The 12,442-nt window shown below is 40.2% G+C and overlaps 1 protein-coding gene across 1 annotated transcript in view; it reads right to left on the reverse strand.

The window, feature by feature from the left end:
- PTGFR (prostaglandin F receptor) overlaps positions 1 to 12,024 on the reverse strand; it is a 54,010-nt gene extending 41,986 nt beyond the window's left edge. Inside the window, exons 1-2 of the mRNA XM_007121279.3 lie at positions 11,822 to 12,024; positions 9,495 to 10,364 (exon numbers count right to left, since the gene is read on the reverse strand). Of these exons, the coding sequence (XP_007121341.2) occupies positions 9,495 to 10,292 (798 nt within the window). The 5' untranslated portion in view covers positions 10,293 to 10,364; positions 11,822 to 12,024. The remainder of the gene's footprint in view (positions 1 to 9,494; positions 10,365 to 11,821) is intronic.
- Between the last annotated feature and the right edge of the window lie 418 nt (positions 12,025 to 12,442).

Raw genomic sequence — 12,442 nt, forward strand, 5'->3', positions numbered from 1 at the left:
GCGCAGGCCCAGCGGCCATGGCTCACGGGCCCAGCCGCTCCGCGGCACATGGGATCCTCCCGGACCGGGGCACGAACCTGTGTCCCCTGCATCGGCAGGCGGACTCCCAACCACTGTGCCACAAGGGAAGCCCTCTTCTAGCTTTTAATATTAATTTATTACAACCTGCTGTATTCTATAATCTTGTTCGAGCCTGTCCCAAATACTAAAGAGTCTGTTATTCGTACACTTTTCTATCTCTAGAAATTATATACATTATTATCTCTTTTCTCCTTGTTTTACCTTACAATTTACATTACTTGACTTTGGATCACAATTTTTTCCAGTAATATTTCCTTCTAAATGATATGCTACAGATATTTATAAGTTATCAAAAATAATCTCATCCACTACATTCATAACAGTATGCCTGCTACTCTTTTTTTTTTTTTGCCATAGCTATTTTATTGTATTTTTTTCAAGCAAAAGCATTTATTTGGTTATCCATTTTAAACATAGCAGAGGGATAGTTAGGGAGTTTGGGATTGATATGCACCTGCTATTTTATTCTAACATAAAGTATAATCAAATATCTTCATATTTCAATTTTCTATATATGTCCTCCTTTTTCCTTTTCTATAAATACTATTAATTAAGGCCACAGATATAGTGACCAATTAAATCACAGAGATTGTTATTCTTCATCTAGAACACTGCCTGGCACCTGGTAGGTGCTCAATAAACATTTGTCAAATAAGTAGACAAATAATTCCTTGTGGACTACCAAATTGGAAGTAACGGCTTCCTACTATAGCACCCTTATTCATTTAATAACTAATTAAAAAGTGCCTTTGATCAGCTTGTTGACAGGTGATCTTTTGTTGGCTTTTATTGGTCGGCAGCATTAATATTTGCCAGTAATAGCAACATAGCGATAATAGTATAATAACTGAAGCATATGCTACTATGTCAGGCACTATTTTAACTTACATCTATTCATTTATTTAGTCCTCACAACAACCCAATGAAGCGGTACTATTACTCTACCTATTTTACATGTGAGGAAATTGAAGCACAGAGTGGTTAGGGACACACAGGAACCAGAAGAAACAGGACGTGAACCCAGGCTCTTAACTACTACATGACACTGAGCTAATATTTTAGCTCCTCGAGTATATCTTTTACTCCAACTAAGTTGTCAGCTCTTCGAGGAAAAAGCTTTATCTTTTAACTCCTGGAATGGGCACAGCCCCAATAGTAGTGCTTTATACATAACAGTCTCAATAGTTTTTTGCTAATTTTAGCTTGGTTCAATAATGTATAAGTTAATATCTAATACATTATTATAATTATAATACTACATTATTAGATTATTTGAATTCAAATAAGATGTGAAAGATTAGCACGAAACATCTTTACTTCTGGTGAGACAGTGAAATGAGGCACAGTAATCTGAACCTTTGAGGGAAATTGTTCAGGAACATTTTCTGATCCCAGCGTGACCAAACCTTATCAAGAGAGGAGAAATGGAAAACATCTGGACTAAACACAGATGACTATTTCTAATTGAGATGGCAGGTGGCAATAACAGCAATAGATGCTTGAGGATCTGGGGATTGTGTTGAGCATTTACTGTATGCCAATGACTATGTTATGAGATTGTAAGGAAGACAAATCATATTTTCCAGTGGTACTTTTAAGTAAGATCTATAATCAGTTCACAGATGTACAAAATTGGCTTAGAGTAACTCCAGGTCACAGCTAAGAGATGGTGGGGCTAGGACCCTGCCTCCGGCCTGTGCTTAAATAACTAGAGCATTCTAAAAGGAACGCTTGATTTGGGACTGTGCACTAAAAGCTAAAGGGAATCTTTTACACAATCCAGTTGTCTCTGTCTCCTTTGCCATCACACCACAGCCATACTCTGTTTTGGCATTTCACAGTCTGAATTTAGTTTGGGGATTCAGTAGCTTAGCAGGAGTGAGAAAAACCACCTCCCTGTCTGTATAAAGCCACAACTGTACCCACTCCTCTGTGGCATTACCATCCTGACACCCAGGACGGAGGACTGACAGAATGACAAATTTACACAAGCTTTGAAAGGTAATATTTGCAAATATCAAAAAACAAAATTCTCCTATTGAATGAAATTCTCTCTAAATACAGATAAATGGCATTGAAATAACAGGTAAAATCTGGTGTGGCTGTAAATGATTTCCGAAGCAAACATAAATGCAAATGCATTTTATATACCTCCTATAAGGGCGAGACTAAGCAAATAAAAGTTAAAACTGGCAACCCAGAGAGATTTGGGGCAAATCAACATCTTGAATTGTTCCTGAAATGTTTGGGGGCTTAATTTAAAACCCCAAAACACATTAAGCCAGAAGAGTTTTAGATCCATGAGGGTATAAATTTAATCCACATGTTTCTGATTCATTTACACTTGAATCATTCAAGCAGTGTTTTGCAAGTGCCGTCTCAATGTCTGATATCTTTGGGCGTTTTTATGTCTCTCTCCTTAAAAACAGGAAGCCATATTTTGCCAAGAGTAAATAAACTTAAAATACCTAAGTATTCCAGAGAACCGTGCACAACTAAATCAACAGACTTTTGTGTAAATTCTCAACCTAGCAGTGTCTTTTTTTAATTGATTGACTTTTGGTCCAATTTTGCACCATACTTTTCCATGAAGGGAGATCATATACTCAAATGAGTTCAATTCCAAAGGCTTATGCATAACTCAATATATTTACCAAATCACACTGTAAACCTATGTGTAATATACTTTATATTTAGATAATGTGTGAACAAATGGACTTCTAGAAAATGGTCCTAAACCGGATCCTGCGGGAAGCAGACTTTGAGACAGAGATCTACATGCAGGCATTTTTCTGAGGACAGTGAGGTGATGAGGAAAGCAGGATTTGGCACAGGGAGGAGCGGAGCTGGAATGGAGTTACAAGCTCTGAAGCACATATGACCCTTCAGAAATGTCCCAAATGAGGCAAGGGGGTAAGTGCTTTGGACCCCCACACCCATCTGTCACTGTACACAGAATGACCAAAGAGAGGGGCGCGCAACCATGGGCAAGGCAGCTCCCTTGGCTGAGGGTACTTTCCCCAGGGGCAAAACTCACCCCAAAGGGGAACTGGGTGGGGCACCAGTGTCTACTAAGCAGGTCTGTTGGAGTTCTCTGAGAATTAATCCTCCATAAATATAAAACCTACTCAATCTTTTAGTCTGATTAGCAATACAAATTGAGCCATGTAGTCACTCAATCAGCTGGCAAAGGCTTGAGGTAAGCAAGCCCATTTTATAGAGAAATTTCAACATTTACTGTGGAGATTTTATTTATGACAACGTACAACCAGTATCTGCAGGTCTTTACTCAAAGAAATTTTTTCCTTCTGTCTCCTGAAGTGACCCCCTCAAAGATAAAACACCAATAAAAAATACATACATTTTGGGAGAAAAAAACGTGTGCATGTAGAGAAAAAGGTGGTGCTAAAGATAATAATGGGCCAAAAATAACTATGAATAAGTTATATCGCCTAATTGTTTCCTTTGCCTTCAATACTTTGTATTTAATAGTTGGTTCCTTAGTTCATTCATTCAATAAACATTGGTTTATGACCTACTACTTGTAGAAACTAAAACACAAACCAGTAATATAGCTCCTAGCTACCAAGGACCATTGGGACTAACAGAGGAAATTGGCATGTAAACATCATAACAAAATAATATCATTCCTAGTTTATCCATGATACTGACAAAATTCCTAAATTCTAGCACCAGTTCAAATTGTAGAATGTTCAGGATTCTCCAGGACACCATTTCCAACTAATACTCCTGGGGAACCTCTGAAAACATGTTCCCCTCTCGGACTTCTCCAATCCAAATCCCAATTCAAAGTATTGGAAGTATTCCAGAGGCCGACCAATTAAGTCCTGACCTCATCAGCAGACTGGGTCCAAAGTGGAAATGAGGGCCATTACCCACTGAGCCCTCCTTTATGTGAGATTCATTTAGCAAATACTTACTGAGCTCAACTCTGTGCCAGGCACTGGTCTCAGAACTGAGGACACAGCAATAATCGAGGTCCCTTCCTTCAAGGAGCTTACATGCTAGAGACAGAAGCCAAAAAACAACCAAATAAACAGAGAAATGTACCCCAGGTTATCCGATACTGCTAAGTGCTATGAGAGTAAATAAAGCAGAGCAATGGAAGAGAGAAGAGAAAGGGTACTTTTTAAGATAGACTACATGATATTTAAGAGCATGATATTTAAGAGAGGAGTCGGGGGAGAGCCACATGGATGTCAGGAGGAGAGTACTCCAGGCAAGAGAACACCAAGGCTTCAGGGACAGGGATATGTTCCCAAATCTCTCAGAACTGCTCCTCTGCCAGCTCCTGTCACTGACCTCACACCACATACTCCATGTCCACCCAAACACAAGAGCAGCCTGAATTCCCATCATAGAAACTACATTTAATGTATCTCTAAAACATACCTTTTCTTCTGGATATGAATTTTGAGCTGCATGTGTCTGAGTTGTTTACGAGTTTCCTAAAAGTAGAACCTAAGTCTTACCAGTCCTTTCTCCAGACATCACCATTGCTGCTTCCACATTCCAAACCAGGGAGCACTCCCACCTCACAAAGGAAACCAGCTAAAACAATTTCCAACAAATCACCTCTAAGATCAGCAGCAATGCAAGAATAACCAAAAAGATCTGACATAAAACTATTTGAGAGTGAGAGTCCATTTTGTTTTTAATTTTAGAATGAAACCCATTCGAAGCCCTTTTTATTTGGTACAATTAGATCCAATGATGGATCTAATTAGTTAAATTTTTTAACTAATTTAAAAATTAGTTAATTTTTTTTAGTTTGGGAAATAATTCAAACATGTACATATTATGTATATACATATTTATACATTTTCGTATTTTTCTTTTCACTTGAAGCATGTAACTATACATCTGTTCACCATCCTTTCGGTGTAGAGGCAGGTGCACAAGACACATACACAGATTTCCATTACACAAGTCTTACATACGATAATGAGAGCCAGCCTCTCAAAGAAAGCAATCTTCACTAATAGTCAAGATGTTCTATTCTGTTGTGTTGTTCCATCATTTGCCACTAGCCCTGTAAGACCTGGTCATTATGATGCCAATACCTTTAGTAATTCAGTAGAATTCAATTAACCATTCGTTTTTTGATTCATATCTGACAAACATCTGAGTGACCAAATGTTTAACTATATGACTAGAAATACTAGCAGAAGAGTAACAACCTTAGAAAAATCAAATTCAAACTCTACCTACACAAGAAAACACATTTCTTGGGTAAACTCACCTACATAAGATATCATTTTGCTCTTCATATACTTTATACTTCTTTTCCCAATTCAGAATGAACCTCTACCCTTGAAGAGAAGGTAAACAAACTAAACAGCCTTCCAGAAAAGATCCCTGAAGTTTAATTGTGTCATAACTCGACAGTTGCTGCCTTAAGGAACAGATTAAAAATTACCATTTGGTTTCAATATTTGCTTAATTAACGGTCACCTACAGAACTCAGAATCCACATTCTGGTCAATCATTTCCAATCTCTTGACATTCATACTACTTAAGTTACAGTCAAGCAGTCAACAAGTATTTAATGCTCTGCCAAACTACTGAAATAAGCATAGCAATAATAATAAATTCCTTTTAGGACTACATATTCTAGAAATGGAACATTAAAAAGAATCAGTACCTGTAGAAAGACAGAACAAAGACTATTAAGGAAATGTTACTTAGAAGTGCTGTTAAATGTCTTCTTTTTCCCCGTCACTCTAGAAACATCAGAAAAAATCTTCAAGATTTATTTATTTGGAAAAAGTGATTTACCTAGAATGCATGCAAGACAATTTTATAATTGCCATTTGACTCTCAAAGATTTTTGTATTAACTTGTTGCTAAATGGAATTGTAAGCTAATAAGTACCTATTGTATTTTCCTGGATTTTTCAGTTGGGATTGTAATTAAATGAATTTATATGCGTTAACCATGTTTAAAACTATAAAATTCAGATATTGAAAATTTTTTAAAGTCATTAACAAGTTATATTTTAAACTAATATTACAATTGTACTACGTTTCTAAATTTCAGTTCCTGAAAATACACACACACAAACACACACACACACACACACACACTTCCCCCTTTGTGGGAAAAAAAACCACAAAACATTAAATTTAATAAAGACACCATAGGGGATTTTTAGGGCGGTGAAACTATTCTATATGATACTCTAATGGTGGACACATGTCAATATACATTCGTCAAAACCCACACACTGTACAACACAAGGAGAACCCTAATGTAAACTACAGACTTTAGTCAATAATAATGTACAAGTATTGGCTCATCGATTGTAACGAATGTACTACATCAATGCAAGATGTTAATAATAAGGATGACTGGGAGGTGGAGGGATGGAGACATGAGGAGCTGTATGTGAACTCTGTGTTTTCCACTCATTTTTCTGTAAACCTAAAACTACTCAAGAAAAATTAAGTCTATTAAAAGAGAGATTTCTAACAAACATCATGATCATCTTACCTTCGTATTAAAGTCAATCATCAAACTTAATAAAGTATCCCCCTTTTCATCAGCTACAAATTTTAAAAGTTTTAGAAATTATGCCACTATTGATGTTTTGATGCAGTAAATCCTGCCAAACCCAGACACCATCATCCGCATTACTCACTTCCTCCTTTTAGTGTATGCACCTGTACCCCATTCCAGTTTGAGTCTTGAAAATGACAGTGAACACAGGTCAAAGAGTGTCTTCAGATGTTCATTCAAATGACAAATCCAACATTTCATCCTCATCAATCACAGAGAGAAGGCACATGGTGTAAAGTAGGCCATTGACATGGAAGGTGTCACAATTATAGTGCATCTATGGGAATTTAGAAGGTTGGTTTCAGAGATATTGTTTAAACTAAGAAGCTTTTAAAATATAGGGTGGAGAATAATGGCTCAGTCATTAATACCTATGCAGTTCCTCCTGGGCACTTAGGTGGTAAAGGAGAAATGGTTCAACAGAGGAATCAGTGTTGGGTGTTATTTTGGCATTCCCAAGCCTGGGTTTTTTACTCAGGTTCCATTTAGAGCTGTCTGGTGGTCTTAATGTAATGTGCAAGGCACTTATGTCCAGGCCACAAGTTATAAATCCTTCAGCCAGAAATTGCCATGAAGACCCAAGACTCCACAAGAGAAACTGAAAATAATGCTTGAAACAACTTAAGACATCAATCCATCAAGGGGTATCTGTGGTAGACCTACTACACATCTAATGCAGAAATAATTTTCCACACTAAAAAGCATTTTAGAAGTATTGATACATTGGTGTCATAGGTGTAGCAATAATTCACAGTTAAATAGAATGTAGACCTCAGAAAATGTTTCACAAAAATAAAATTATATCCCACTAGGAAATATGTTCAAAATATGAATTAAATCGTAATATCTATTTTAACAGTAAGGAAAACCAAAAATTCAGGAAAAGAAATTAGAGAAAAACATAAATTCAAAATATCCACGGTAAGGATGAAAGTTTGTTACTTTCCATTCCCTTACAGTAGTTAACCTATAACTCCTATTTCTCAAAGTCAAAAGCCAGAACTAAGTAGAATTTTAAAGGTGACTCAGAACAAGCAAAAAACAAAACACCAGTGATTAGCCCAGTTGTCCAGATTATCTGTCTCTCATTAAGTTCACTATTTCATGGTTTTCAGGTTTTCTCCAGAGCTAGGACCTTCATTTTTACATTTTCTTTAAATATTTTCAGCTACCTCTTTTCTCCCTTTCTTAGTATTCCCTTTCCAACCCTCAAATTAAGTGTTTTTGCTCAGACTCACTGTTTATTTTAAAAAGCTACTGTATTTAAAAGTTTAAGAAGAAGAGGAGCATTATTCTAAGGGAATTTCCTTTGTGAAGTAGCATAAATTAAACTCTCTAAGAATGAACACTGAAATGACTCGAAGTGTTGATAGAACTCATCTCTGCTATTCAGAGTCAAACAACTGAACCATGAGCTCAGATGAGACCCCTAACTGGGGTCACCCAAGGCCTCCTAAATTGACAATAAGCCAACCTCAAAATGTTGACTTGCCATTGACAGATGTAGCCTATCCTCTCCTCGGTTGGGCCCCTAGGACCAGTTCTGGAACATCACGAAAAAAATATTTAAATGATACAAAAATTCCAGAAGCCAAATTCAAATTGTGAGGAAATAACGGATAGAAATAAAGAAATATTTTAAAAGTAGAAATCTTTTTGCAGAATAAAATCAACTACCATAGGATCTATCTGCAGCAACAGCTCTCAAAGACTTTTCTGTTCACCAGGACCATCAGGATTGTTTATTAAAACTCTACTGGCAACAATTCTTGGACAATGGACCTAAGGGGGCCTAAAAGAACTGCATTATTAACAAGCACCTGCATAACACAATGCAAGGTATGACCATGACCTTTGTGTTATGTCTACCTTTGTCTCACCCTTTTGCTTTACCTCTACCTGGGTATCACCTACTATCTTTGGATACAAATCTGTTTCCCCACTGGTACAAAAAAAGGGATGAAAATAATCTTTACTGCCATCAGGAGCTACATACAGAAGGATGTTTTCTCTTTCGTTGTACGTTATCACTTTTTCAATCATAAACTATTGGAGAGAGTTATGGTCATACTTATCAATCATAAGTATTTTGTCTTCTACCTAGAAAGTCATATAAATGATTTATGTTTGTTGCTAATTCTTTAAACTTAGCTGTCATTTCCAAATAAAAATACCAAGATGTTAAATATAGCTGCTGGCTAAATTGAAAAAGAGGAAGGAATGAAATGATAAGGGAAGAATCCCTGGCTCTCCTGCCAATCATACTCCTCCCTGCATTACTATCATCCTGGGTTAGTGAACTAGTGATTCTTTACCTTATCTACCCATCTAGTTCACCTGCACTATCCAACTATCTCAACTCATCACCTCCCTTTGCAGCTGAGACCTGGTCATTGTGTGTTGAGAAGCAGCCAGTCTATAAATTACAAGTCCATGTGATTTTCTATCAAGACTTACTGGAGTTCATTCTAATATTGTTTTACAGCCATTTTTTTTCACATTTTAGAAACTAATCATATTCAGTATATTAAAACTATGTTACTTCTGTGAAAATTACTTTATACCACACTGCAACAGGTAACACTATGGTTAGAATTGTTTAGGGAGATATTTAATTCTGGGCTTGTGGGGAAATAACCATCTATGTCATAAATAGCTTAATTCTAAGCCAGAGGTGAGAACTAAAGTAAATTCTGAGTAGAAGTAAATTCCAGCATTTAAAAGATGAAACAGCATTGCCCATCAAGACTACCAACTTTGAAAAGACAAGAAACCTTGTATTGAATATCGATTAAGTGAACAAAGCAAAAATTGTCAAAACCATAGGTCCTTACCAGAAATGGACTCCAGCAAACGCAGGAGACACACATTATACCCAGGAGCTGGATGACCATTTCAAAATGATGTGACCTGCCTTGTCTGTGCTGCTGACTTTTAAATTTAACTCTTAAAAGTGATATTCCTGTGATGGCATTGCAAAAAAATGAAATACCAAGGGCTAGGAGCCCCAGAAAAGAAAAAAGTAAAAGATAAAACCTATCTTCCCAGTCTTTGATGTGATCTGTTTTGTAGAAACACCAGGTCTTCGACGCTTGAATTTTATAGTCACGATGCCCAAGGATGGGCAGCAAAGCTACGAAAACAGCAAAAAAGCACACTCCACTCAACATCATTTTAACATGTTTGGATGTAATTTTCGTAGAGTGAAATATTGGTTGGGTGACTCCAATACATCGCTCAATGGCCATCACACTGCCTAGAAAAAGTGGGCACAGACCAGAGAATACCATGCAGATACCAAAAATACTGCAAAGGACGTTTGATTTGTCAAAATGGATCCAGTCTTTATCAGAAGCATATACAAAGACTGCTATAGCTCCATTGATGAGGTGCCCAAAGAAATCTGTGATTACCAGAGCACTAGCTAAAAGCAAAAACGATGACTTGTACTTCTGTCTAAATCTCTGGTATGCCTTCATGAGAATAGCAATAGCAAGGCTGTTTGATAAGATTCCCACTGTCATGAAGGTTATCGAAAAAGATATTGAAAGCTCTTCTTCCATTTGGCAAGTTGTATTTGAAAGGAGCCCAGCTGCAGGAGACACCGGCTGTTTGGAATTGTTCGTGGACATTGTTGTGGAGATAAGAGCTGGCCACTCAAGTCATCTCCCTCTCAAAACAGTGAAGGCTTGCGGTCCAGAGATCTGTAGCATAAAGACAGAGAAATTATGAGCCCTGGATAACTGTTCATCTGACATTGAAGGCCAAAACACCCCAGCACCCTGTGGTGGGAATCAGATTTATCTGGCCTGTCATGAGCAAGGTTGCATCATACTGAAAACAGCACACATCTGCCTGCAGTTCCACATTTCATTTTCAAGGTAAAGAAGCTACCAGAATTGAGACCCCTTGGTTAACCTCTATGGCTACTCTGCCACTGGGCACCTCCTAAACTGCCTCCTGACACTTCACTGACACCTTAAAACTCCTAAGGTTTACGAAGTAGCTTAACAAGGCTAGATTTAAACCCAGCTGAGTTTTTTAAGTATAATAGCCTATTTTAATAACTAGGTGACTTTCTAAAGTTTCTGCTTTTTTCTCTGTTGAGCTTTGTCCCCAAAGTGCAGATTATTCCTTTGGGACCTATGACTGTCAGGCAAACAAAATCATCTTCTCCAAACTGTGGGAGGGTGCAAAGTGGAGCCAGAAGCCCACTGACGCTGCATGGGGCTTCTCTGAATACGTTCTAAAACTATTTAATTTAGGTCAAATAACAGCAAACCACACGCATCAGTGACCCCTGGAAGGCTCAGTGTTGAGTCTCTAGGAAGATTTTCTGGTCCAGCTACCACCTGTGCAGAAATGTTGGCTGATGAGAGCAAAGAAGGTGGGCCGCCCTCACTGTTGGGAGCATCTGCCTAGATGCTGTCGATCTAAGTTACAGCTTCAGGGTAGCTACATCCCAGGCGAATTATTTATTTGTCGCTCTTTCCCTAGTGAGTTGAGGCTTGAGTCACAGACCCTCTATACCCGCCACCACTGCCACCCCGCCCCGAGCTATTTCCGCCGGCGTTTCCCCAGCAGCTTTCCGGGAGGCTAGGAATTCCGGAGCCAGCCTTTCCTGGGACATAGCCAAGTGGGGCTGTCCGGGACTGCCCGGAGGGCGGCCGCCTCCTCTGGGTCTTACTCACAGCTCGACTTTCGATCACTACTACCCCACCGCCCCCAGGCCTCTGCTTGCAACATCCTTCCCAAACCTCTTAACTGCCTGAAACTTTCTGCGATTGCTCAAACGCCAGAGGCCGGTTTCCCTCCCACCCCGGGGGGCGCCAAAGGCCTGCGCTGGCCAGGATGCCGGAGTCGAAGTGTCGCGGGCGGGGAAGCAAGGAGAGGGAAGGGGATCTTTTCCTTTACCCGTTTCCCTCCTCTGAGATCCGTTCTACCCGGTCCCCAGGCGCGCACCTCAGGCTCCGGACGGATCAGTCATTGCTCTGCGGGTCTCCCCAGCTTGGGGCATCTGGTCCAAACTTGTTGACCAGCTCAGGCTAAGGTGCCCTCCGTTGCCGCCGGCTGCTGCTGCCGCCGTGCGTCCGAGGTGCGGTGGCTAAACCTCAGTCGGGTGGCCAACGCGTGGGAATCCAGCCGCTGAAGGGGTGTTTACCTTGGCATCCCGGGCCGCGGGCAGGGCTCTAGGTGGAGCAGAAGAGCGCGCGGGTCCGTGGGCCATCCCGCGCCCGGCTCCGCTCCGTCGCTGTCGCCGGTTTCTGGGGCGCTGCGCCGCGCTCTCGCTCCGGTTCCGGCCCGGGCTCCGACTGTGTCTCGCCGCGTGTGCTTCCGCGCGCTCTCCCAGCGCGGAACCTGCCGGGTGCGCTGGGCTCCTCCGATCCTTTAGCACCTAGCGGCGCTCACCGCCTGGGCGGGGTGGAGGGCGCGGTTAACCTCCGCCCCTTCCTCTCCGCCCCTTTTGCGTTGAGCCCAGAGCCGGACCCGGAGAGACTTGAGCACCGCACTCGGATGCTACGTCCCCCTCCTCAGCATCAGAGCGGCCCTCTCAGCTGCCCGACCACTTAGGGAAAAGTTTTGTTTTAAACTCATTCTCCAGCTAAAGGCGCCATCTCTACGGCTGTAAAATAGGAACCAGGAGAGCTGAGGAAAGCCTGCAGAAAGCTGTCGTGACAGCGTCTTGAACTGTCAGATTGTAGTTTGCAGGCAGTTCATCCCAAATCCAGCTCAAAAAGGATAAAGAAACCAGGTAGAAGGAAAGAGATGGTGTATTTGGGCT

This window comes from Physeter macrocephalus, chromosome 4 (assembly GCF_002837175.3).
Source record: "Physeter macrocephalus isolate SW-GA chromosome 4, ASM283717v5, whole genome shotgun sequence".
Classification (NCBI taxonomy): domain Eukaryota; kingdom Metazoa; phylum Chordata; class Mammalia; order Artiodactyla; family Physeteridae; genus Physeter; species Physeter macrocephalus.